A 23,362-nucleotide genomic window follows, 5' to 3' on the forward strand; every position below is an offset into this window, starting at 1 on the left:
AGAGCGGAGTTTCTCAGCTCGCTCAGTGCTACAAGTGTTTAGCACACAAGACTAAATGTTTACATTAGCTAAGTAAAGCAAAAGCATTGCATTCAGGTAAATATGTTTATTTCAAACATAAGCTCTGCGTGCAGTGAAGTCATGAGACGGTACAGATGGGAAGCAGTACCCTGGTCCAGTGTTTGAGGCTATAGAAAAACAGGTTCAGGTGGAAACGAGTGCAACAAAAGCTTGGAGTTTTACAAGTGCAAATACCTCAAACTAAGCATCGCAATACGCGTCTCCCTTTCAGAAGCACATTACATCAAATTATATTATTATTAAAATTGCTACATAAAAAGAAACAATTATGACAGACACTTATTATATGGATTACTGTTATTGGATCTATATGGTCATATATGGATACAGCAATGATAGAACTCAATATATTCTGAGTACGCTAAGGACTTCAAACATTATCTTTGTTGAGATGCACAGCTGTCCTTTTGTAGGCTTTACCTGGGCTGCACCACCACACTCCAGGTAGTTTACAGTTTACCTTCAGCATATAATTTTCTCCCAAGAACATGTGATCATGCTGTCAGTTTAAAGTCAAAGGTGTAATAAAGGAGTGCAGGCTGTAGCACGACGACATCCCCTGAAGTTAGCAGTGCCTGTTCTATCCAGCACAGACTCGGACTTGTCCACAACTGAAAGCAACTGCCTGGCCTTTTCCCACCATCTCCACAGGGGAGCCCTCTGTGAGGCGAGGTCTTCTGCACACTGTGCGGCGGTGTGTTCGTCACTATGGGGAGGGAGCAGTCTCATCAGCAGGCTGTGGCTCCTAAGGTACTTTTGCACATCACCATCTTGCATCAGGGATTTGCCCACAGTGAGCCGAGATTTCAGTGCTGCAAAAGGGCACAGTGCAATTAATTAACTCTCAGTCCATTCTTGGTTTATATTAAATTCTTCGGGGCAATAACATGTTTGACATTTACTTTAAAGTCTGCTCGGAATCCTCAGATATAATATTGAGATATTTTCAGCTGCATCCAGTTTCAGAAGTGGAGCACACTGTGATCCACACTCTAATACTTATCTGAAAAAGACAAGGCATGGGAGGATTTTGTGTTTATTTCTACAGTGCTGTGCAAAGGTCTCGAGCCACCTCTCAGTGCTTTATGTTTTGCTATGGAAAATGGGGATTTAATGGATATGGTGATTTACTAAAACATGCAAACATATATGGAAATAAGGCAAAAAAAAAAAGAAAAGATTTTTGCACTGTTTTAACAAGCTTCAAAGTCAATATTTGGTGTGGCCACCTTTATTCTTGAGCAGTCTGAACTTCCTTAGGAAAGCATCCCTCTTATTTCTTTAACTAGTCTTCAGGAATAGTTATCCAGCTTTCTGTAAGCACATTCAAAGCTGCCTTTTGTTTTGGTCTCTGTCAAACTGATCCCACACCGCTTCAATAATGTTTAAGTGTGGGCTCTGGGGAAGCCAATCCATGATTAATAGTGATCAATTGTTTTTCTTTTACTTTATTAGAAGTGTGTATGAGATCATTGTCATGCTGAAAAATTCCCATGACAATCTAAACCAGAAATAAAAACAAACATTTGTGTTCATTACTCCATGAGACCAGTTCTTGTGCACTTTGCCATATCTCAACCTTTCCTTTCCTTAAGAATGGCTTCTTGACAGCCACTGAGACCATTTCTGACGAGACTTTAGTGAACAGCAGATGGATGAGCTCAAGGGCCAGATGTATCTCTCAGATCCTGTGTCAGTTCTTTGCTGAATTTTTTCCTATATCTAAAGAACATGACGTCCATAGGCTGCACATCATGATGAGTGATATATACATGTACATAATTACCCTGGTGGTGCAAAATAGTGTGCCTGTTAAACTATATTATTTTTGACATTTTTCATTGATTCAAACAAAGAAATGGGAACAAATGTGTTTTAACGACAAACTGCTAGTAACAGATTGCCTAAAGATATGATTTAGGAATAGATCTTTGCTAAGTTGTCTCTCATGCGTACACACAATGTTGGTTGAGCCCTTCATGTAGGTGCCTTTTTTGCCTGCATGCTTCGTATGTCAGTGTTAAGTGGCTTAACAAACGAACAACTTTCTCAGAAAATGGTCAGGTATAAGGACTGGACTCAAAATGAGTAAAAAGAAAGTCTGGCTATGTGAAGGCAAAATATTAAGAAAGTGAAAGAAATTCACTTGCTTTTTTTAACTTTTGCCCGTTTCCTCAAACGCTGTCATCTCTTCATGAAAAAGAAAAGCTGTAACTGACACTTTCACCTCAGTGTGTCATGTCTAACAAACACTTCAGTGTTTTTCTGTTAATGCACCTTCAGTCCTCAGTTTATGCCCCAGTGGCTGTATGTGACCTAAAATACACAAGGCTACAAGATACTGTGAACAACTGGGTCAAAGGCTATACAGTAAAGCCGGTAATTATTTTCTAGACTGCCTCCACAACAAATTATAGACTAGTGACAACAAAATCATTTTAAAAGTAGGCACTGGGGTGCCATGTCAGTGAGAACCATTACAAGCTATCAAACTGAAAATTTTAATGGGCTGCATGAACATTTGCAGTGATAACAGAAATCTGTCAAACTTTGTGTTAGTCAGAAAAACATGTAACCAAGAATAAGGGGGAGAAAAAAAAGCTCCAAGTTAAGTGTGTCTGTTTAGGTGCTGAACTGAGGCGCACCTTGGGCTCATGGGTACGAGCTGAAGTCACAGCTTCACCACCAGCTTGGCTGACAGATCCCACTCTACTCGGATGTGCTCCTCGAAGGGTCACCGTTATAGAAGTGGGGGCTTTCTGCCCTCCTGACAACAAACACCAACATACACAGAAATAACAAGCTATAAATGATTTACGTCCAAATACACCAGATTAGACTAAATAATAATTTGCTGCAAACATGCTGTGATGCAAGTCATCTAAAGGATAGCTGTTGTTGTTGTTTTTTAAAGCACGTTCATGATATTAGATGACCATGAAAGGTAAAAGCAAATTTGGAGGTTCAGGTAAGTGAAAGGGGTGAGAAAGCCAACTGATTTACACTCAAAATAAAATGACAACAAGACGACAATGAAAACACAAGTTTGATTCCAGTCTTTATTACAACAGGAACAGCTTGGGTAATGCCATGTGCCAACGTTATTGCTTCTCAACACAACTCTCTAGGAGGTCAGCGTTAATATAAATGAATAATTGAAAGCAGGTGATTTAATGGGTTTACAAAATAGGCAAACAAAAAGAAACAAACATGAAATGATCGCTTGAACAAACAAAGCTGACGCAGAAAGCAGTTTTGACTGAAAAACAGGAGTCTTATTAAAATTTGGTCAACCCTCTTAACATTGATCTTAACTTAATTCACAATTATTCAGGATCAAACTGTTTCATGCCTTTGTGTGTCCGACATCAGATGGAAACTCTAAATTGTGACTTTCCATTCCGTGAACATGAAAACATGTACGCCACTAATCTGCCATTGGCTGCTGTACGTGTAAGCTGCACATTCCTCTGCAAACCTTACAACAGTTAGGCTCATTCCAGGCAAACCATCTCTGCAAGTATCAGAGATGTCCTCTACATTCCTCTACGTCCGGCCTACAGACCTCCTGCACTACTGTTTCCAAAACAAAGGATGAACAAACTCTGGGCATTCAACGTGGCCGTCGTGTCTTGGCAGCTCGAGACATACCGGTGGTCTGATTGGTGATGTGCGCCAAGCCAGGCAAGCTGCTAGCAAGTTTGGCCAGCCCACCATTAGTGAGCAGCTGATGGATGGCGGTGGTTTTAGCCACTCCTCCTGTGGTGACCACAGGCACTGCCCGGAGCAGAGTACTGCTGCTGGTACCGGCGGAGCTCAGGACCGGACCCTGTGGAATGGCACAAACAGCATGAGGGAAGATGAGTGGACAGGAAAGATGATTTTATCATCTTTTATTCCATTAGGTCACTTAAAAGGGAAAAAAAGCAAGAAAAAAAAAAGCAGTTTGGTAGTATTGAAGCCGATTAGACGCGATGACGATGTCTATTAACAAAAAAAAAAAAAAAAAGTTTTTCCTTGGCAATAAAACATATGCTCCAGTTTCTCTTTTATGTACCTAAACCATGGAAGTTCCACTAGATCTGTGTGTTTTCAGTTCTTTTAATCATTTGGGTAACCAATTACAAATGTGGCATATTCAAAAAAATAGATTAACACATAACTACACACTTTAAAAAAATAAAAATAAATAAAACCCTCTTTGAGTGTTATAAATAGTCTACATAATTTATCGCAAATGGATGGTTCAAAATCTGGTTTAGGAATCGAATACAACCACTCCAAGTGTTACCTGGGTGCCACCTGTGTTGGCTGCTGTTGAGGGAACGTTAGGAGCTTTGGTGACGATCTCCTGAAGACTGAAACTTAGGCCTTGTAGAAGACTGCTGGCGGAAGGTGCTGCACACACACAGATCAATCATTGATTGGGTTAAATCAATCCCAACGAAACATCACAGAAATTATACACACACACACACACACACACACACACACACACACACACACACACACACACACACACACACGATAGCCAGGGCAAGGTTTGGGTCAGTGACTGACAGCGATGGTGCAAGAGGTGATCAATGATGATGTTTGCTAAAACATGTTGTCCAAATTCTCAGCTCAGCGATCAAACTGGATCCCACACAATAAAACCAAGCAGAACTGCACTTGTGTTTTGATGTCACTATGTTGAGATCAGCTGCACAATTAAGAGTGCAAACAAGCGTGCAAGGCAGGACAAGACGAAGATACCTTGGGCAGTGGCTGGAGCTTGCGCCTGGGCTGGTGTGGAAGGCCCCGACACCATGCAAGGCTGCACGCTGCTGAATGAGCTGGAGCCTGGGGACAGGGCACCAGACACCTCTGAGAGACTACCAGACCTGCAGTGACACACATAACCACCAGTCTACTCAGGAGCTACCCCAGCAAGTGCTGCTTTGGCCATCACTCAGCTCCCAAACTCCAAGTACACCTCTAACCAATCCCTCTGCACCAGACACCCCACCAAATGGGAGTGGATGTGGGTGTAGGGATAGTTAGGGTTTCAAGTGCTCCAACCTCAATGTGTCAGTGTGTGTGTGTGTGTGTGTGTGTGTGTGTGTGTGTGTGTGTTATGGCGCTGGCTTGCTTACCGTTGGCCTGTAAGAAGTCCAGACAGCTCCTTGGCACCAGCTACAGTCTGTCCCATTGTCACAGTTAAGGGCTTTCCTGAGACACCCACTGCAAGAAAAAAAAAAAAAAAAAAGAAAATATGAAGGACAGTCAGTTATCTCGCTTTGGTAAAAACAAAAAAGGAACACAAAAACAAAAAACAACAAATAAATTATGATCATTTCTAGAAAAAGGGTGAATCTCAAAACAACCACCTGGTCATTAATGACAGGCAGAATGTTTGTTTTTTCAAAATAAAAGGCTTAGCAAAGCCCTAGTTTAAATTTAATAATGCATAATCAACAAAAAACACATTTTTCATCTGCACAGTTGAATGAACTCAACCTGCTCAAAGCATCTGTCTGCCCACAAGTGATTTTAATCAACGCATGAAAGAATGAACTATATCTTTTTATTCTGACAAAAACAAACAAAAAAGCCCAGACAAGTTCTCTCAGTGTTTAAAGATTCAAGTTTGTATGAAGCTATGTATGACATGAGAGGCAAATTACCCAACACCTTATAGTGGGTGACTGCAGGAATGTATTGCTGATTGGCTGAATCAGTCACTGCCTTCTTTTTGTGTGTGTCTGTGTGTTTTTTTTGTTTTTTTTAAGGCTGTTTATTGGAATTTTATTTCACAAACTAAGTGGTTTGCCTCACTGACAATTCAACCAAGTAAATAATTAATCCATCTAGTGCAATTCAAAGCAGTTGGCATTTTTTGGCCATTTTGGGAATGTCCATGTTGCACTGATTTAAGCAGCAGATAAATAATTATTTTAGAGAAAAATAACAGTTTTTTACCATCTATAGAAACTTCACTTAAATTTATTTTTAACAAAAATGATGTTTTATAACTACAGACTGCTTTGGGCTATAAACTATCAGAACCTTTTCTGTAATTTTACATATTTATTGCACAGAAAAACTTAGATACACTGTTGAAGCTATACGTTTTTAAAAAATCTTATATTAACCCTCTGCGGTCCAGGGTATAATTGGCCGTTTTTGATTACTTTTGATTTCACCTCTACATTTCACATTTAAAAAACTGTTTATCTTGCCTTGTTTGGTATCATTATTTTCAGCACAACCTCGAATATCTGGCATTGGAGTTGTTTTTTCATTTTGACATACTATATTAGCACAATTGATCTAAACTCAGACAAAAATGTTTCATTTTAAATATTTAACGTGTTTAACGAATCATTTTCATAACTTGAAATCCAAATAGAAATTATACATTTCTAAAAATTGTGCACGTTTGGCAAACAAGAAAGGTATGGTACCATTTACCTAAATCTGGCCACAACCCTGGCCTAAACCCTGCAGGTCTGACAACAGGAGGTGTATCGGTCCAGTTTTCTATGTGGACACAGCGTTTACACTGGAATCTGCCCTTGGTGGCTTTTTTGGAGGAAATGTGACATTCGCTAGTATACCTGACACACAAAACAAAAAGTACACAATACAGTAACTATAGCCTCCAAACACGCTAAATGTCACTAATGTCTCACATGTGAAAACTCGCCCTCTCTCTTTCTTTCAGTCGCCCGATTTCTCTCGCGAGCGTCACTCCTAAAACTTCCCCTTCTCCCTAAACAACCAAGTGCCACATGCTGCCATATCATTTTTTGATTGGCTCACATGGTACACTTTAACACCAATAGGGAACGGGTGTTTTTTATTTTTTCACTCGCAAGCGGAGAGTGTTTGCTAGCACTGTCCTTAGAAAACACCATTTTAACCGTTTCTTTCTGCCGTGCACACCGCTGTTTTGTTCAGAAAGAAACATCGCGTGTATTTTTTAATCATAACTCTGGTGTTACGTGGCCCATCGACACAATTTAAAAACTGGTATATAGTTTGAAGTCCAAATTGAATTGGAGACTCTGGGTCACTGCATCTTGTAGCCGTGTTGTCTTAAATTGGTCATGTGATTTTGACGCGTCGGTGCATCCGTCGACCCCAGAGGGTTAAGACATCTCAGAAATTAAATATGTAGCTAATCTTCTTTAAACTGACAGTAAGATGATTTACTGGTCAAGCCCACTTCAGATCAAAGTAACTTGATAGAAAGTGAGCTTGACCTCCCTCACTTAGACCAGAGGTTTTATATGCAGCTGTGGTCATTTAACAGTGAACGCTATTGCCAGCTGTTTGTTTACTTAGATGCTGCCAGTGGAGTAGTCCATCTGGTTGCTACATTTAGGCCTTCCTACTTGCTGGTTTCATCTGGTTTAAACTGCAATTATCCAAAGTTGGTCTATTGGACTGTGGATTTTTTTCCCCCGACAGAGAGTTTTTTCATGACTGCATATGCTAAAAGTGTTGTGTGGAGAGCAGGGCTGGGCTACGGGTGACATTCAGAAGTCGACCCTTGTGGTTGTTTAGTCTAGATACAACGCCGAGCAAGTGTCAGCTTGTTGTGTGTGAACCAGTTTAGTTTATCATCATCTTTAATATCAAGAATATCAAAATTTCACGAGTATCAGCACCAATTTACACAATTTCTGATTACCAATACTCCTAAATCAAACCACTGTTAAAGGATCCCAGGTTTTGTACCTTCATGTGCAGCAGGACTGAGGCTGCCCCCTGCTGAATCGCTTTGGGAAACAATAGTAACCTTGATCTTTGCTCTCTTGGAGGCTTTGCTTGGAGTGGGACTAGGTGTCTGCCTCCTCTTGCCATGGGACCGCAGTTCATCTCTGTCCAGGCCCTCCATCTGATCAGAGGTCACCGGCACTGCACGGCACAGACAAACACACAGACGAACACACAACTATCAGTGAAGGACTGAAGTGACACGAACCTGTGGTATTTTATCCTTAACTAACCCCAAGCTTTGAAGTTAATATTTGCTCTCAAAAGCTTTATAAAGTTTTAATGCAGTAAAGTAGTCACATTAGTCTACAATTAAAGCAGCGGAAACAAAGGAAGGAGAGTGAAAGGGAAAGAGGAAAGAAAAAAAGGAAAGAAGAGGGATAGACACTTACCAAAAATACAAGGAGGAGTGCCAGGAGGAAGATTTTTCCTCACAAGCATGTTTTGTTTCATAAAAGCAGCAAACTGAGCTGGAATGAATTGGAAAAAAGAGCCGGAAAGGAAAGTTGTAGGAAGAGAAGAGACAAGAGGATGAGAGGAAAGTATTTCAGTCACGTTCCATCTTCCCCCATCAGATGTCGTGACTTGATAATCTCTTCAAAATCTTTGTTTTCTACCATCATTTTCACATCTTGCATTCTACCCTGTCTGGTTACCTTGTAACACCTCTGCAAAAATTCCACTGGAGTTAAGATCAATGGCTCGTTTTAACAAGTTCAAATAAACAAGTGGGGTGAACGGGACAACTGTGTACACACAGGTACCAAGGATCACAGTGCACAAGCGTATTTACAGAGCCCTTTTCAATGAATTCAGAGTTGAGTGAGTTGGTGCACTGACCTTGAGCCTGCTTGTGAGTGAGCACTGTGCCGGAGCGCTGCATGTGTGTCTTGAGCAACTGTGTAGCAGTGATAAGGCTGGACTTCTGTGCCGGAGAAAGACCAGATGTCTTGGGTTTGGGACTGGATGTGGGACTGCTGCAGACACTAGACAGATCCTGAGGATCGAGCGAACATGAGCACCTGGTGACTCATATGCAGACAGTGTAGCTTCTTACAATCATAAGACACGATGCTATGACTGCAATTCCACCATACAAGGTCTTATTATTAAAACTCAACAGCTACTGTTGAATGATAACAGTTATGATACACACCATTGTATAATTTACCATCATTTCATAAAACATTTTTTATTTCATAAAAATACAGAAGACTTCTTACCTCAGATCCTGACGGCGAGATAGGAACTCTCAGTGCAGGGGAGGATGGTCGTCCTCTCTCCATGTCAAAGGGAAGCTCCCGTCGAGGCCTTTTCTTCTTTTCTGTGTCCATGTCTCTCAGCTCACCTGAGCCATGACCGTGGCCCTCCGCCCGTGTAAGCACACCTGAAAGGAAGTCAGCGATCTCATCCTAAAGACCAGTGAGAGAAGAACAAAATATAAATATTCAAAATATAAACTGCAGCAGATGAAAAATGCTTTCTAGCTATGAGGGCCCACCTGAATGCAGCGGTCCACCATGGTCTGCGTCAGTCCTTCTGATTTCATCTTTGCTGAATTGATTCTGTGGAGTGGTTTAGAGTCAGAAGTGGAAAAATATTAAGTGTCATACTTGACCATGTAGCCAATCAATTGTTCAAACTATTAAAATGCGTTTTTGCATCACATATATGTGGTCTCAGAACATTTCATCAAGAAGTTCAGTGTCATATACGCTGCAAACAAAGTAGTTACACTTGAGCAAAGAAATGCCATATAACCCCCCAAAAAAACTGTATTATTGCCCAGCAAACTTATCTCATTTATGTGCCATCTCTTGAGTTAAGTGCCTTCTTATCTTTGAACCATTCATAGATTTGTTTTGAAAGTGGTCAGGTACAAGCATCGGTCTGAAAATTTCAGTCAATTTGTTCTGAAAAAACTATGTGAGACCTTCAGAAAGCCTGGAGAACGATTGCTCATGAGCACTTTAAAAGCTAAATATATAGAAAAGAAGGACTTGTGCACAAAACTGTACATTAAGCTTTTGAGTAAATCTTTCTCATCCCAGTGATAAGTTCGATACAGGCATTTACTTGCTGTGAAGTGAATATCTTCCAAGCTTCACTGACATAATGAGGAATCTACTTGCATTTGACTCGTTGAACATCATCTCTGGTCCCTGCTAAAACATTATGTTTTTCAGATCTTTAAGGCTGTGACTGACCTCAGATTGTCATCCGCGCCTCCAACCACCACCATGCTGTTGTCTGCCCTGAGCTTCTCTCTGAACTCCTCCATTCCTTCTGTGCTACACTGGAGCGCGTTCTGGCCGACCACAAACAACACTGGTGTCTTCATGTCCAGGAGCGGGTCATCCACATCCTGTAAACCAGCAATATGTGAAAAACTGGCACAAGCAAAGTTTTGTTTTTCAGTTATATTTTAAAAAAAAAAAAAAAGAAAGAAGAAGAAGAAGACAGTATTTTTTTCTAACAGTTGAGTAAAACATCAAAGATAAAAACCAGTGCTGAAGCTAGATAATGCTTTAGGTCATACCCCACGTGGCCCATTGACTGTTAGCAGGGGGAAGCCAAGACAGACCACAGCCGTCAAATACTCCATCAGGGACACCTGGAGTCAAAGTTTATTATTAAAATGTATTCTATTGCACACTTTTGACAATAGTGCACTTTTATTAGTGCCATCACATTAAATCACTATGATAAATACATGGTAAAAAGTCTTACATGGCAAGCCATAAGAGCCCCAGCGTTCCAGCCGACCAGGATAATGGGTTTGTGAGGAAAGTGACTGTGAACCTGGTGGTTACATTTATAAAAAACATGCAATCAGTGCAGGTACAGACGCACAAACAAAAAAAATAAATAACCATTATATAGCATCTCTAGTTTGGACAGTGATCTGAGTCATTACCTAATAAATACAATTAGAAATGTGCATAATTAAAAATCTGCCACATTCATCTACATGAATTTAACAAAATAAAGATCACAATCACATCGCAGCTATAGTCACTAATGCATCAAATAAAAACCAACATCCTACCTCCATGACCTTGGCCCTGACAGTACCCAACATGTGCTCTAGGCACTGGGTGATGCCAATATTGGCCCCGCTGTTCACATGAGTGTGTATTGGGATGACCTAACACAAAAACAGCTGTTTTAGGCAGTTTTCTGTGACAAAACAGGGAAGAAAAATATTTCTGTAAACACAAAGATTTGATCTGATGGGACATCTGACCTTTCCAAAAAAGGAGAGCTGTGACTGCCAGAATCTCATTCTCCGTGAAGTGGAGAGGGCGGGATTGGTTGGGCTTGATGGTGCAATAAGGATGAGCGGGGATCCTGGAAGCTTGCTCTGCAAGGAGAAAAAAAAAAAAAAAAAAAGGATTCAGGGGTCACATGTGCAAAAAGTTAAATGAAAACGTTTTCTGTTGAAAACTGAAAGCGACTGATTTAATTTTACCGGCTTGTTTTGAGACAGAACTCCAACAGCTGGGTCCCATGGCCGTTTCAGTAGCAGTGACAGCGCCTCTGCGCTTGGAGCGCCGGTCTTTGCCGATGACAGCAACATTCTGTCGATCAGCGAGGGCAACTAAGCAGACAGAGGAACGTAACAATGGATCAACAGTCTCATTAATTAATGGCGACCTGTGTTGAGCTTAAAGTCAGTTTTCTGTGTCATGAATGAGGCCCTCTGTTAACCCAAATCACCATAGTAACTTATGCTGAACACATAAAATGGAGCAGGTTATACGCCAAGTTTGGGTTGAAAAATGAAAATAAATGAATAAATAAATAAAAAACTAAAAATAAATCACTGCAGATTATCTTTTATACTGCTGGAACTGCAGCTATAAGAATTAACACCAGCAATAGCTCTTCATTCAATAAAATTTATTTCACTTCAATCTGCCTGCAAACGAAAGCAATTTCCAAACTTCCTTTATTAGTCTGTGGGACGGTAATACTTAACGTTTAAATGGATCCTGTTTAAAGTGTCAGCGCTCTAATGTGCAGCCGTCACCGTAGGGAAAAACTAAAAAACACAGCAGCACTGAGAGCTAAAACAATTACCTTGAATTAAAATCTTTATTGTACTGCTTTGAGCACTAAATCACCAAATTAAAAATTTTCTGCAGCATTAATCTTTTGTCTTATTTGCAATAGTGTAGCACTGAACTTTCTAATGTTCTTTATAGATTGTTAAATCACCATTTCACCATCATTTGAGAACATCTCAGAAGCAGGCTGGAATCATAGAAATTTTGTGCGAAAGAAGAGTAACATGATGCGTGAAACACCCCTTTTATGTGAGCATGTGCAGATCCTGAAGCAAGAAACCTGGCTGATACCCACTGAGCTAGCTAAGGCAAAGAAACCCTGGCTGGGTTGAACTTTGTAGCCTATCCCTCTGGCACAGGCCTAACAGAAAAATGTACATCAGTTCATACTCTTTATTCAATTACGTACCTTGCTTTTGAGAGTCTGCAGCACATCCAGGTATGCAGCAAGCATGGCTAGGCTTAAAGACTCAATTAGAGTGGTGTGTAACCACTGTGTCAGTTTGGTGTCCCAGTTCACACTGGCCAGCGCATGCCGCACCTTCCTCGCACACTTGTCCACAGCTATCCTTCGCAAAATTGGCTCATTGGAAGTCTGTGAGAAACAAGATCACAGAACAATTCAGTCATTTTTACGTCTGAAATATAACCTACAGAACCAGGGATCCCCACTATCACTCAGCTGGCGAGTTCAGATGGTAAGCCCTAAAATTAGTTGTCATATGGTAAAAAACTTTTGTAAATTTCTCCTCTCATGCTTTCAGTTGCTTCTGTGTGAACAGATTATCCATCAGTGCATCACCCGGTAGCTTTCTTCATTTTTGTTTATTAAATTTATTAACCAAAGGAGCAATAGGGCATGAATTTCTCTGGGCAGAACTAGGGACTCAAAACCTAAATCACACACGGGCAAAACATGACCCGAGGGCCAGAGCGAGGCTGCACAACACTTTTAGACACCTGAAGCCCTGAAAGAAAAACTAAAATGAACCCCGCCAAAAAATAAGAATGAAAGGGAGGATTATGTTAACGAAGCTTGGGGAGAATAACTGCAGCAAGTCTGTCCTGCTATTTAGTAAGTCAAACAGGGGGTGCTTCACTACAAACTTTTTGTGATGAACTACAATGTATTACAGATCTTAGCATCCAACCCCCATTGGGCTTGAATGCATCTTTTGCAAATCTCAAACAGCAGTAACTTATCCTCATAACATAGCTGCAGCCACATATGTAAAACTGAACAGATAATTAAATCAGACATTCATATACAAGTGTGTTTGTTTATGGGCTTCACAAACAGAACAGACTGCATTTAAAAATGTTCTTAATTTATTGATGCAGGAACATATTCTATTATTGCATCAGCAATATTTAGATATTTAGATATTAGGCAACAACATATTGGCACAAAGTGCCATTATTATATATAATATATCATTTCAACTGTTAAATCTTTTCCCACAGTCAAACAAAGAAGTTGTGAATAATTCTTAGTACCCTTTAGTACCCAAAACAAACAAACAACAAAAAAGACTTACATTTTCATTGGCCAGACGGGCTAGTCTTTCCGCTTGCAGAGCTTTAATGACCTTGTTGAACAATTTGTTCTGGGCCACTGTCCATCCAGTCCTGAAGCAGAATTATTTCAAAGAGATTTACTGCAAGTGGATAACGTTACATGATAAAAGGTGGAGCATTGAGGTGGTTGCTTACTTGTTTACATGTTCCTCCCAGTCATCAGGGGGCGGCGGACTCTCAGCAACTGTACGAGCAAACAGGACATGCCGCTCGCACTCCTTCATCACACTAAGGGCTTTGTGGTTATCATATAGAAGAACAGGTGTTGGCGTTACAGTTTCCACATCTATTAAAGAATCTGAATCTCTGCAGACAAAGAAAAAAAATACCGCATCACTACAAGTGATTAAAAATGTGCATCAAATTACTAATTTTACCATGGCTAAAGAGAAGCAGCCTAATAGGAGCATTTTTAACTCACAAAACGGGTTCAGGCTGGCGACGTGGGGTAACAAACAGCGTCCTCGTGGGTCGAGCACTGCTGGCATCTGGGTGGGCATTCCATGGTTTGGCATAGCTGTGGTCCAGAAATACTAAATCTAACTCTCTTTCATGGGCTGAGAGCTGGAACAACAAGGATGTGCCCATCTTTCGAGCTGAGGTCTGGAAGTCTTTATCTCCACCACGATGCATCCTCTTCCTGGGCCCCAAAGGGCCCCGGGAAGACCTTGACAACTGGTGCTGATTCAGGACAAACTTGGGAAAGAAGGGAAGAATTGTTTTTGTATTTTATGCAAAATAATCAAAGAATATTATCAAATTTGTCTGCCAAAAAATGACTTTATCTTAAAGTGGTATTGCTAATTTTACAGAAATATTAGTTGTGAAACATAGAAATCACACACACGCCCACGCACACATATGTGGGAGGAAAACTGTGTGTGTGTGTGTGTGTGTGTGTGTGTGTGTGTGTGTGTGTGAGAGAGAAGATTTGTATCAATTTTAATATTGAAACTCTTACATCATAAATCCATAAAGTTTGTGGTAGGGCAATAGCTCCAGACAAAGCCTTTAAAGCCCTTTAAGTGTTGACATATCAGAAAGACAACGGAATAACTGAACTACAGTCAGCTCTGTGGAAGCGAGCACATTCAACGGTCTGCACTTACACAATTTCTAGTTTTTTTATGCATACTGACAATGCGTTGAGCTCCAGGGCTTTACGCTATTTTCCAAATATAACTTATTTATAAGTTATTGATTTAAAAAAACCCAACAACAACAGCCTAAAAAGCAACAAAGCAACAATAAAAGCACTAACAACAACAGCACTACGAGCGATAGCGAAACAGTTTCAGTCCTGGTACAGAGTCAGACTGACGCTTAACACGTTTATACTCTTTAAGCACCACCTATTAGCTTCTACCATGTACTGGATATTATTTTGCCATTATAAACCACATATTGAGTCGCGTGTGGCAAATAACCAAAACATTCCACTTAATACGTGGGTTAAGTGTAATAGGTTCAATATTTATCACAAATACATTCGCAAATTCACCCGCGACTGAAAGCTGCGTAATGACCTAGCATGCTAGCATAATCATAGCGAGCTACAAGCTAAGCAAATGGTGTACCGCTCATTACCTCTTACTTTGATCACTCCATGTTGTCCGCGACGGCTTCAGCTCCTGCTTCGAGCAAAGCAAATATAAGAACGGCGTATTTACCGGGCAATGAAAGAGGTTATATTAAACATAAACATTTAGCTCGTAAAAGCCACTTCCTTTTGTTCGCTTCGTTGCCTTGTTAGGCTCCGCGCCCTCCCTTTCTAGGCCCTAAATTCAAGCGGCTCAGTCAGGCCTGCTGTTTCTACCAAACTGGCAACCCTGATCGTGGCGCGTCAGACAGAGAATGACGCAAAATATGGACTGGATTGATAAAAGTCTGGATTATTATCGGTCCCCCAGAAATAAAATACACGATTTAATGACATGAAATGTGCGTAACTGTAACTTGTTAAAAATGAATCCTGCCATTTCCAAGATATATATATATATATATATATATATATATATATATATATATATATATATATATATATATATATATATATATATATATATGTAGTCATGAAATATATATATATGAAATGTACCTGTTTTCAGAGATATTAACTTTAATAAAAGGAAATTAAAAGGAAATTAACTAGACATGAAATATATATATATATATATATATATATATATATATATATATATATATATATATATATATATATATATATATATTTCATGACTTTCATTCTTCAAAGGTTGATTCTGTTCATCTGGACATAGCGTATTGAGTGGGAGAAACGTTTCGTCACTCATCCAAATGACTTCTTCAGTCTCAGCTGACTGCAGGTTTCTCCAATCTTATCGTACATTTGCATATTGACTGAAATCAGCACCACTGAATGAACAATGTGCTGGGAGGTCAGTTCCTTCATCATGATTATGCAAATTCTCATGACCATTGATCAACAACCACTGATCAATGGCCATGAGTACTATTCTCAGAGAGTTGGGGAATGGCTGCAATCACAGCATTGCAAGATGGTGAAAGATGTACCCGTAGGCCCCCTCCTCGATTCAGAGATGGTCTTTCCCTTTTCACGTAAACAGCCTCCTTGACTCCGCTCAAACCGGCGATCCCCCCTGTCCAGGATGTGTACATCCTCATCATTGAAAGAGGTAATGTAATGATGCGATTTGCTCTAAGGAATTTCCCTGCCACCCGTCTGCACACCCCCTATCCCTTGCTAAATTCTTTTTTTAAAAACTGTAAATAACAAGAAAAATACAATTAGTAACCGACTTTCACTTTCAGAACTCCAGATCGGTGAATGATGACAGTGACAGTAACACCGGATCCTGTTCCGTTTCAGCTTTTCATTAAACCAATAATAAAGCCACTGTTTCAGTGTAAAAACTACAATTAATTAAATACAAGAGAAATGAACCGGTTTCAGGGGAAGGAAAAAATCTATAAATGTTCCTATTGTGTGTTAAACAACTGACATGCTCCATGACCTCACAATTCCCTACAAAAGTGAGTTCTTCTTTTTACGTGTACACACGTCAGGTTTCAAATTGCAGCCATGCAGGTGGTTGTTGTCTTATAATGCTTTAATGCTCCTATAACACTGGGGCCACTTTGGACTTTACACATCTGTTCCAGACACATCCGCCACCAGACACAGCCTTGCAAGGCTGTCCTATGTTGGTAATAATTAATTAATAATTCTAATAAAAGTGAGCACAAAAGAGAGGAAAACACCCTGCAATGAGCTGAAACATTAACTTATTTGTTCCTGCTTAAAACAGATTATTATTATTATTATTATTTGGTTTTCATATGTACCTGTTTTCAGAGATATTAACTTTAATAAAAGGAAATTAACTAGACAGGGCAACACGGTGGCAAGGTGGTTAGCCTTGTTGAAGCAAGAAGGTCCTGAGTTCTGTTCCACCATCAGGGGTCTTTCTGTGTGGACTTCCCATAGTCCAAAGACCTGCAGTTAGTGGTTAATTGGAAACTCTAAATTGTCCATAGGTGTGAATGTGAGTGCGAATGGCTGTCTGTGTCCCTGCGACAGACTAGTGACCTGGCTAAGGTGTACCCTGCCTTTTGCCCTAAAACAGCTGGGATAGTGCGACCCTGAAAAAGGATAAGTGGAAGTGAATATATGGATATAATTCTTTTCTGTCTCTCTTTTTTGTCATATTTTTCAAGGAACCTATTTTTGAGAACAGCATAATAAAAATGAAAATTCTGTTTTTGGTGTGCCACTCCAATATTTTTAGTGTCCCCTATATGGCCACCGTGAAGCCAGTGTGAATGTGCATTAAACCTACATTCTTTTTAAAAGCCAAAATGGAGCAATAAGTTGCAAAAATACTAATAAGCCTACAAAAGTTTACAGAAAACGACCCTTGCTTTTTACCTCATTATAAATGTTCTCGATATGGTCTCAGTCACTAATTTTGAGTAACAAGTCTGTTTTATGACTTGTATTCAGTCTAAGTTACAGAAAGGACGGTTTGAGGCACAGATTATACAATAAAGGCATAGATCATATCACTAATAAAGGTATTCTCAAGGGTTGGATAACTGCCAAAAACAAGAGGCTCCTGGTGATTTTTAAAAAAAATAATTTTGGGTTCAGATTAAGATTTGGGAAAACCAACAAATCAGAAAGGAAGGAAATCAATGAGGAAAATATGTTTTGGTAGCAGGCTGACTAGGGATGACAGCTTTCAATTAAAATCATGTGTAACATTTTACAAGACTGAAGTCACATGTCGTTAAATTTTCTGTTCTTTTCTAACAATAACCTGTCATAGCTTGGTTGTATTTGGAGCTGAAAGTGTGCTGCAGTGACATGCCTTTATAAAAACTGCCACAGCAATATTTATTTGTGTTGCAACTATAACGTTCATAATTGTAATTTGATTACTTAATCTATCCTCCTGTCCAGGTGAGATCGCGTTTAAAATATAAAAAGCTCAAAAGTATTTCATTTAATATCAGTGTGCAGTGTCCAAAACCAATGGCTGACACCACTATGTCCATCTACTTGCTCTCTGACCATCACAACCAGCTTTACATAGTTTCTGTTGTAATTTAACTATTCTTCTAATAATGTTTTAATATTAAAACTTCACCACACACGCGCACAAGTTACAAGAACTACTGCTCCAAGCAACTTCATCCCCTCGATGCTGGAATTTCTTTTGCATCCGTAAAACACCCACCAAGTGTGAAGCAGCTTAGTCTACTATTATCTGATCCCTGCTGGGTTAGAGTTGGCAAAGGTACAGACATTCTTTTTTAAGTAGAAGTACAGCTACATAATTAAAAAATGCTCAAAAAGCTCAAATACTGATTCAACTTCTTACTCAAGTAAAACTGAAAAAGTACAGGCTCTGAAATCTCAAAATAATACATTAAAAGCAGCTCTTTGTTGGGCATTTCCATCTGTGCAAAGGACTTCATGCTATTCAATATAACACAATATTAGAATTGTATTAGAACTCTAGTTCAATTGAATTTCTAATTCTAATGCATTAAATCACCTTGAACACAAACAAAGAAAACTAAAAACTTAAAAAAAAACCCTCTACTTTAAGTTGCCTAAATTTTAGAAGGTGACTTTGCCTCCACACGTAAACAGAAAAGTGAGTATAGTCAGGGGTTAAAGTGGGATTCGGCAGATGGGGGTTTTAGTGATCATGCGTGGGGGAAAGAATCACAACTCACAATAATTTCCATGAACTCTAGTAGATTTTCTTTGTGAAAATCTACACTGATCTACACTGCTGAGGTTTACTCCTCTTTATGAATTTGCAGAGCTGAATTAAACAACATATTGCCAGGTGTGCTGTTTATACTTTTAAAAAAATCTTTAAACCAGAAAAAAACCCATAACTTCACATCATATACAGATACATATACAGCAATAGAAAGTAGAGATATTTGTGTAAAAATGTAGGGAATATAAGTGAAAAGTTTTCAGAATAAATAATAATACTATTAATACTCAGAAATATTAACTAATAAATACTCAAGTAAAGCAAAGGTACTTGAAAAGTCTCCCAAAGTATAATAATGATGTGTTTTTCCTTTAATAATTCCCACGTCTGTTTTTTGGTGAGTGACAGATTGCCAGATCTCTGCCTGTGGAACTGAAGGTTGAGATGCCTGAGCTGAAAAAGTGACTGAGAGTTGGTTTCATATGAATTCTTGTTCAAGAATCTAAAACGACTAACAGGCATTTTGAAAAATGGCACGAAAGTGATATGAAAGGCATCATTTATATGAAACACCCATCTTCAGACTTCCAGAACGCCATAAAAAACAAATCACTTCAATACTGCACTAAAAACTGGACACCGTATTGTTGGTTCGTCTTTCTTATGCACTACATATTCACATGCCTCTGGGTCAAACACTGACACACAGTCATCAGGGAACCGTTGTGGGGTGGCACACCTGTGATAACGCAAAAGACACACAGTTAACAGTGCATCATGTAAAGTCAAATATAATTGATTTTTCCATCTATTTAAATACCAGTAATTTAATGTGAACACTCAGGCACGGCAACATGCAAGTACAGTCCCAACAATTAGCTCTCCATCTAGATCCCACTGCATGCCAATTGTTATTGTCATCCTTACAATGGGTTGATAGATAGATAGATATTATTCTGGCACAGTTCCTATTGAACTAAAAAAATGTGAGTGTATGTTTATCTCTGTCTGTTATTTCTGTTTTTTTCTTACCAGGTTCTAATTTTTTTGTTGATGCACTCACTATTTGTCAGTGACAGCAGAGCGCACAGCGGCAGAGCCAAATATTTCTTCAGAGGAAAGCAAACATTGCAGTTTGATTAGGCACCATCTAAGTAATTACTTCTGTACATTTAATTACCAGTAAACATTAAGTTTTATAAAATTGCTGCTTATTGCCATAATTTATATAATTTTAGCCTGTCAGAAATGTACAAAACAACTGTTAACTATAACAAAAATGAAACTCACCATCCTGGAAGTCAGATTTGATAGAGCTGAAAAGCAACAGTCTGAGCAACAATTGACTGTTCCTTTTAAACACCTTTGGATGTAGATGTAGATGGGAAGATTCGCTACATACATGTGGAAGAGGTCAAAATGTCTCAAAAAGCAAACAACCAAAATTGGTGCTCGAGAAAGTCGTTTTTCTATTAGTTTGTACTCATTTTAAGAATTAGTTAAACAGTCAAATCAACAAATATTCAGATCTTCTTTATTTCTTTTAAATCTGAGAAATAACTTGATATGCCAAGTTTAAACAAACACAGTTTGCATGCAAGCGTACAAGCTTACTGGAAGTTACGGGCAGTAGGATAGACCACCCCTCCCTTGTGTTTAATTTCAAAGGTCAGGCAGCATTTTTTGGAAAATGATTTAGTTCTTTCTTCAAGGTAAATAGATATTCAGTTCTGATATCACATGATGAGTTGTCACTGTGCTTTACTATTACAGGTATGTTTTGTTTCCAGTGAGGGACTATCAAAATAAGACAGGAAATAATTAAAACATGAAAACACTGAACACTTAGACAGAGACTTCACCACACAACACGGAGGAGGCAAGAAAAGTGATAATTGAAGAGACGCACAGACATCTGCATGAACACAATTACAATACATTAGCCTAGACAAGAAAGGATAAACACTGAGGGAGGAATAAACTAAAGGAAGAGAACTAAATACACTAAATGTAAAACCCCAACCAAACCACAAAACAAAGAGATAATACAAATAAATAAAGCCTCGAAGTCCAACAACCTCTCCACACAGGGTCAGAGACCCAGAACCATGACACTGAGTACTCAGATTGGGTGAAAATGTCTTAATCCCATTTTCCGCATTATAGCAAGCTGACAGTGTAGCTTAATATGTGTTTGAATAAACTAACTGGGACTGAAGATAAACACCAAGAACAAATAAATCAGAGCTTCATGAGACATCTCATCTCATAGCTGAAGGGATGGTGTATTTGGTGACAGAGTGAGAGATCTCTGTCTTGGACTTTGGAGCTGGGGTGGAAATGGAAGTTGGGATAGCTGAGTCAAAAAAAGTGTCAGAGAGTTGTTGAAGAAGTGGGTATAAGACAAACTCAGACAGGCGATAGCAGTCATGACTAAATAAAAAGAATCACCACCAACATTTTTCTTTTAATAATTTCATTTAGTTGTTTTTGCATTCAGTGGTACTCACCAAAGACATATTTATGGATTTTTATTCAAGACTCTAAATATTGATTGAATCACTTTCCCGTTGCAGCAAAAATTGGGCATAGTTCTGTTGGGTTATCTCTCTTGTGCACTACATATTCACATCTCTTTGAGTCAAACACTGACACACAGTCGTCGGGGAACTGTCGTGGGGTGGCATACCTGTGACAATAAAGTAAAGTTAACACAGTTAACAGTGTATTATGTAAAGTCGAGATGACTAATGTTTTCCTCCACTTAAATAACAGTAATAAATGTACTTACGCAGCACAGCATCCTTGGCAAGTACAGTCCCAGCATTTACTGTTTCTCCATTTAGATCCCACTGCATGCCATGTCTCATCCATATCATCCTTACAATGGGTCATACCTATGAGTGAAAAAAAGATCATGAACATTTTTCAATGTTTATGTGTGTGCACAAAGAATATACTTTATGTCTTTCAGTATGTATTATTCCTTTTTTCTCACCATATGTCTGAAGCTTAACAAAGCACTGACTATTTGTCAGTGACAGCAGAGCGCACAGCAGCAGAGCCAGAGCCAAGTATTTCTTTGGGGGGAAAATTGCAGTTTGATTAGGCACCATCAAAGTACTTATGTATATTTAATTACCAGTAAACATCACACTTGATAATAATGTTGTCATTACTTTAGCCTGTCAAAATCAGCCGTTAACTGAGTTTCTTCTGAACTGGCAAAAATAAAACTCACCATTGTGGAAGTCTGATTTGTCAGATCTGAAGAGTTTTGAAGAGTGAATATTGTGTTTCTAATGCAGGGCGCTTTCCTTTTAACAACTGCATGTACAATGACCTTTGGAAGTAAACAACTGGTGGTTTTGCCATATAAATGTGACGTAAAGACAGCTTCAACTCAAATGTCAGTATTCTCTAATGATAAGTGGCTGTAAGCCGGTTGAATTTAGAGATAAAAGTAAGTCATACCTGTTGCAGTGGAACAATGAGATGTAGTCTGCAACTGAATATGGTAGTATAGCAAAATACAACACAAACAAAACAATTGAGATTCAGGGGGAAAAATATGTAATTCACGGTCTGTGAAGCAAAGGTTTATATCTAGGCTGCATTGGATATAGTTTGTCAATATTTCTAATCAGATGAAAAAAAATGTTAAATGAGCTGAAATACACCAAATCATTGTCCTGAAAGCCAAAGTGCAGAACTGTTGAAAGCTGAAAAGAAGAAGTTTTAAAGTTGGAAATAGCTGAACATCTTTAAATGTACATAAGAAAAAGCTGATTAATGACAAAAGAAAATTTAAAGTAACAAAAAAAATTCTGGATGAATACTGAAAGCTCATATTCTTTAGATCACTTGAGTGGAATTATGGATTTCAAATGTCTAAACTCAAGAATCTCAAGTGAAGTTAAAGCTAACTGTTACCATCAATGTTGGTCCTTTGGTGTATTTGTAATGGCTTCCAATGTGACACAGACATCCAAAAGGTTGTGATTCAGTTGGGGTAAGTAAAAGTTAGTAGTGTGTAGGTAACATCTGTGCAGCTCACTGATGTTTTGGAGCCCACAAGGGGTCAGCATTCAGCAACAACGGCAACAGTCTTCGTGTCTTCATGCATAAGCCATTAGCAACATCTAATCTACTGTCACGGTAACTGTCTCTTCAAGTTTGATGAATGAACTTTGTTTATGGAAATCAGAAATTGGTCTACACGGTCTTCACAGTTATGCAGATGTCACCTAAATGTGTTGCTAGTTTTACTTCTTCTCCTTAATGTTATCTTTCTTTCTTGTTGTTCACATGATCACATGTGACAGTAACTTTCTCTTTGCATCATGAAACCAAGATAAATTCTTTGCATGTGTCTTCAGCATTATTGGGTTTCTGCAGCTCCTGGTTTTCGTGTGTAATACGTTCCAGCACACAAGGAATCAGACACCATGAACTGATTCCACAATATTTGTGGTCTCTTTATAAAGGGTGAATTATATAAAGGCAGTCACTGATCACCACTAGATGGTGTGATAGGGCAGCAGACTACAGTATTTGCTCTGCATTGTGTTCTTCGCATCATATTCTAGAAAGGAAGAGAGAGAGAGAGAGAGAGAGAGAGAGAGATGAAAA

At 39.0% G+C, this 23,362-nt stretch overlaps 2 protein-coding genes across 7 annotated transcripts; both read right to left on the reverse strand.

Moving 5' to 3' along the window:
- Positions 1 to 86: 86 nt before the first annotated feature.
- On the reverse strand, positions 87 to 15,353 carry kansl3 (KAT8 regulatory NSL complex subunit 3). Of its 6 annotated transcripts, none has more exons than XM_026187404.1 (23): positions 15,088 to 15,353; positions 13,915 to 14,189; positions 13,629 to 13,799; positions 13,454 to 13,544; positions 12,325 to 12,510; positions 11,318 to 11,446; positions 11,093 to 11,209; positions 10,895 to 10,993; positions 10,576 to 10,647; positions 10,385 to 10,459; positions 10,053 to 10,210; positions 9,347 to 9,410; positions 9,069 to 9,257; positions 8,686 to 8,842; positions 8,238 to 8,315; positions 7,807 to 7,986; positions 5,217 to 5,304; positions 4,837 to 4,964; positions 4,373 to 4,479; positions 3,733 to 3,910; positions 2,727 to 2,848; positions 984 to 1,084; positions 87 to 893 (listed from the first exon to the last, which is right to left on the reverse strand). In XM_026187404.1, exons 2-22 carry the CDS (start codon positions 14,124 to 14,126, stop codon positions 1,028 to 1,030), a joined length of 2,658 nt encoding a protein of 885 aa, XP_026043189.1. In that variant the 5' UTR covers positions 14,127 to 14,189; positions 15,088 to 15,353; the 3' UTR covers positions 87 to 893; positions 984 to 1,027. The 6 variants fall into 6 exon arrangements, with proteins under 6 accessions (XP_026043189.1, XP_026043188.1, XP_026043191.1 ...); XM_026187403.1 differs by having other exon boundaries at positions 15,081 to 15,353; XM_026187406.1 differs by lacking the exon at positions 8,238 to 8,315 and having other exon boundaries at positions 15,081 to 15,353.
- A 5,831-nt stretch (positions 15,354 to 21,184) lies between these two features.
- Positions 21,185 to 22,235, reverse strand: msmbl (microseminoprotein, beta-like). The gene is made up of 5 exons (XM_026187625.1): positions 22,205 to 22,235; positions 21,972 to 22,073; positions 21,729 to 21,810; positions 21,522 to 21,627; positions 21,185 to 21,419 (listed from the first exon to the last, which is right to left on the reverse strand). Exons 2-5 carry the CDS (start codon positions 21,972 to 21,974, stop codon positions 21,290 to 21,292), a joined length of 321 nt encoding a protein of 106 aa, XP_026043410.1. The 5' UTR covers positions 21,975 to 22,073; positions 22,205 to 22,235; the 3' UTR covers positions 21,185 to 21,289.
- Between the last annotated feature and the right edge of the window lie 1,127 nt (positions 22,236 to 23,362).

This window comes from Astatotilapia calliptera, chromosome 12, assembly GCF_900246225.1.
Source record: "Astatotilapia calliptera chromosome 12, fAstCal1.2, whole genome shotgun sequence".
Taxonomy (NCBI): domain Eukaryota; kingdom Metazoa; phylum Chordata; class Actinopteri; order Cichliformes; family Cichlidae; genus Astatotilapia; species Astatotilapia calliptera.

Coding starts and splice junctions, on each gene's coding strand:
- kansl3 (XM_026187404.1), bottom strand. CDS start 14,126: ATGCATCGTGGTGGAGATAAAGACTTCCAGACCTCAGCTCGAAAGATG. Junction 10,648..10,894: donor TCAGGGCCAAGGTCATGGAG/GTAGGATGTTGG, acceptor TGTAACCACCAG/GTTCACAGTCACTTTCCTCA. Junction 8,316..8,685: donor CACTCACAAGCAGGCTCAAG/GTCAGTGCACCA, acceptor AATTCATTCCAG/CTCAGTTTGCTGCTTTTATG.
- msmbl (XM_026187625.1), bottom strand. Junction 21,628..21,728: donor TGTTAAGCTTCAGACATATG/GTGAGAAAAAAG, acceptor TTTCACTCATAG/GTATGACCCATTGTAAGGAT. Junction 21,420..21,521: donor TGCCAAGGATGCTGTGCTGC/GTAAGTACATTT, acceptor TTATTGTCACAG/GTATGCCACCCCACGACAGT.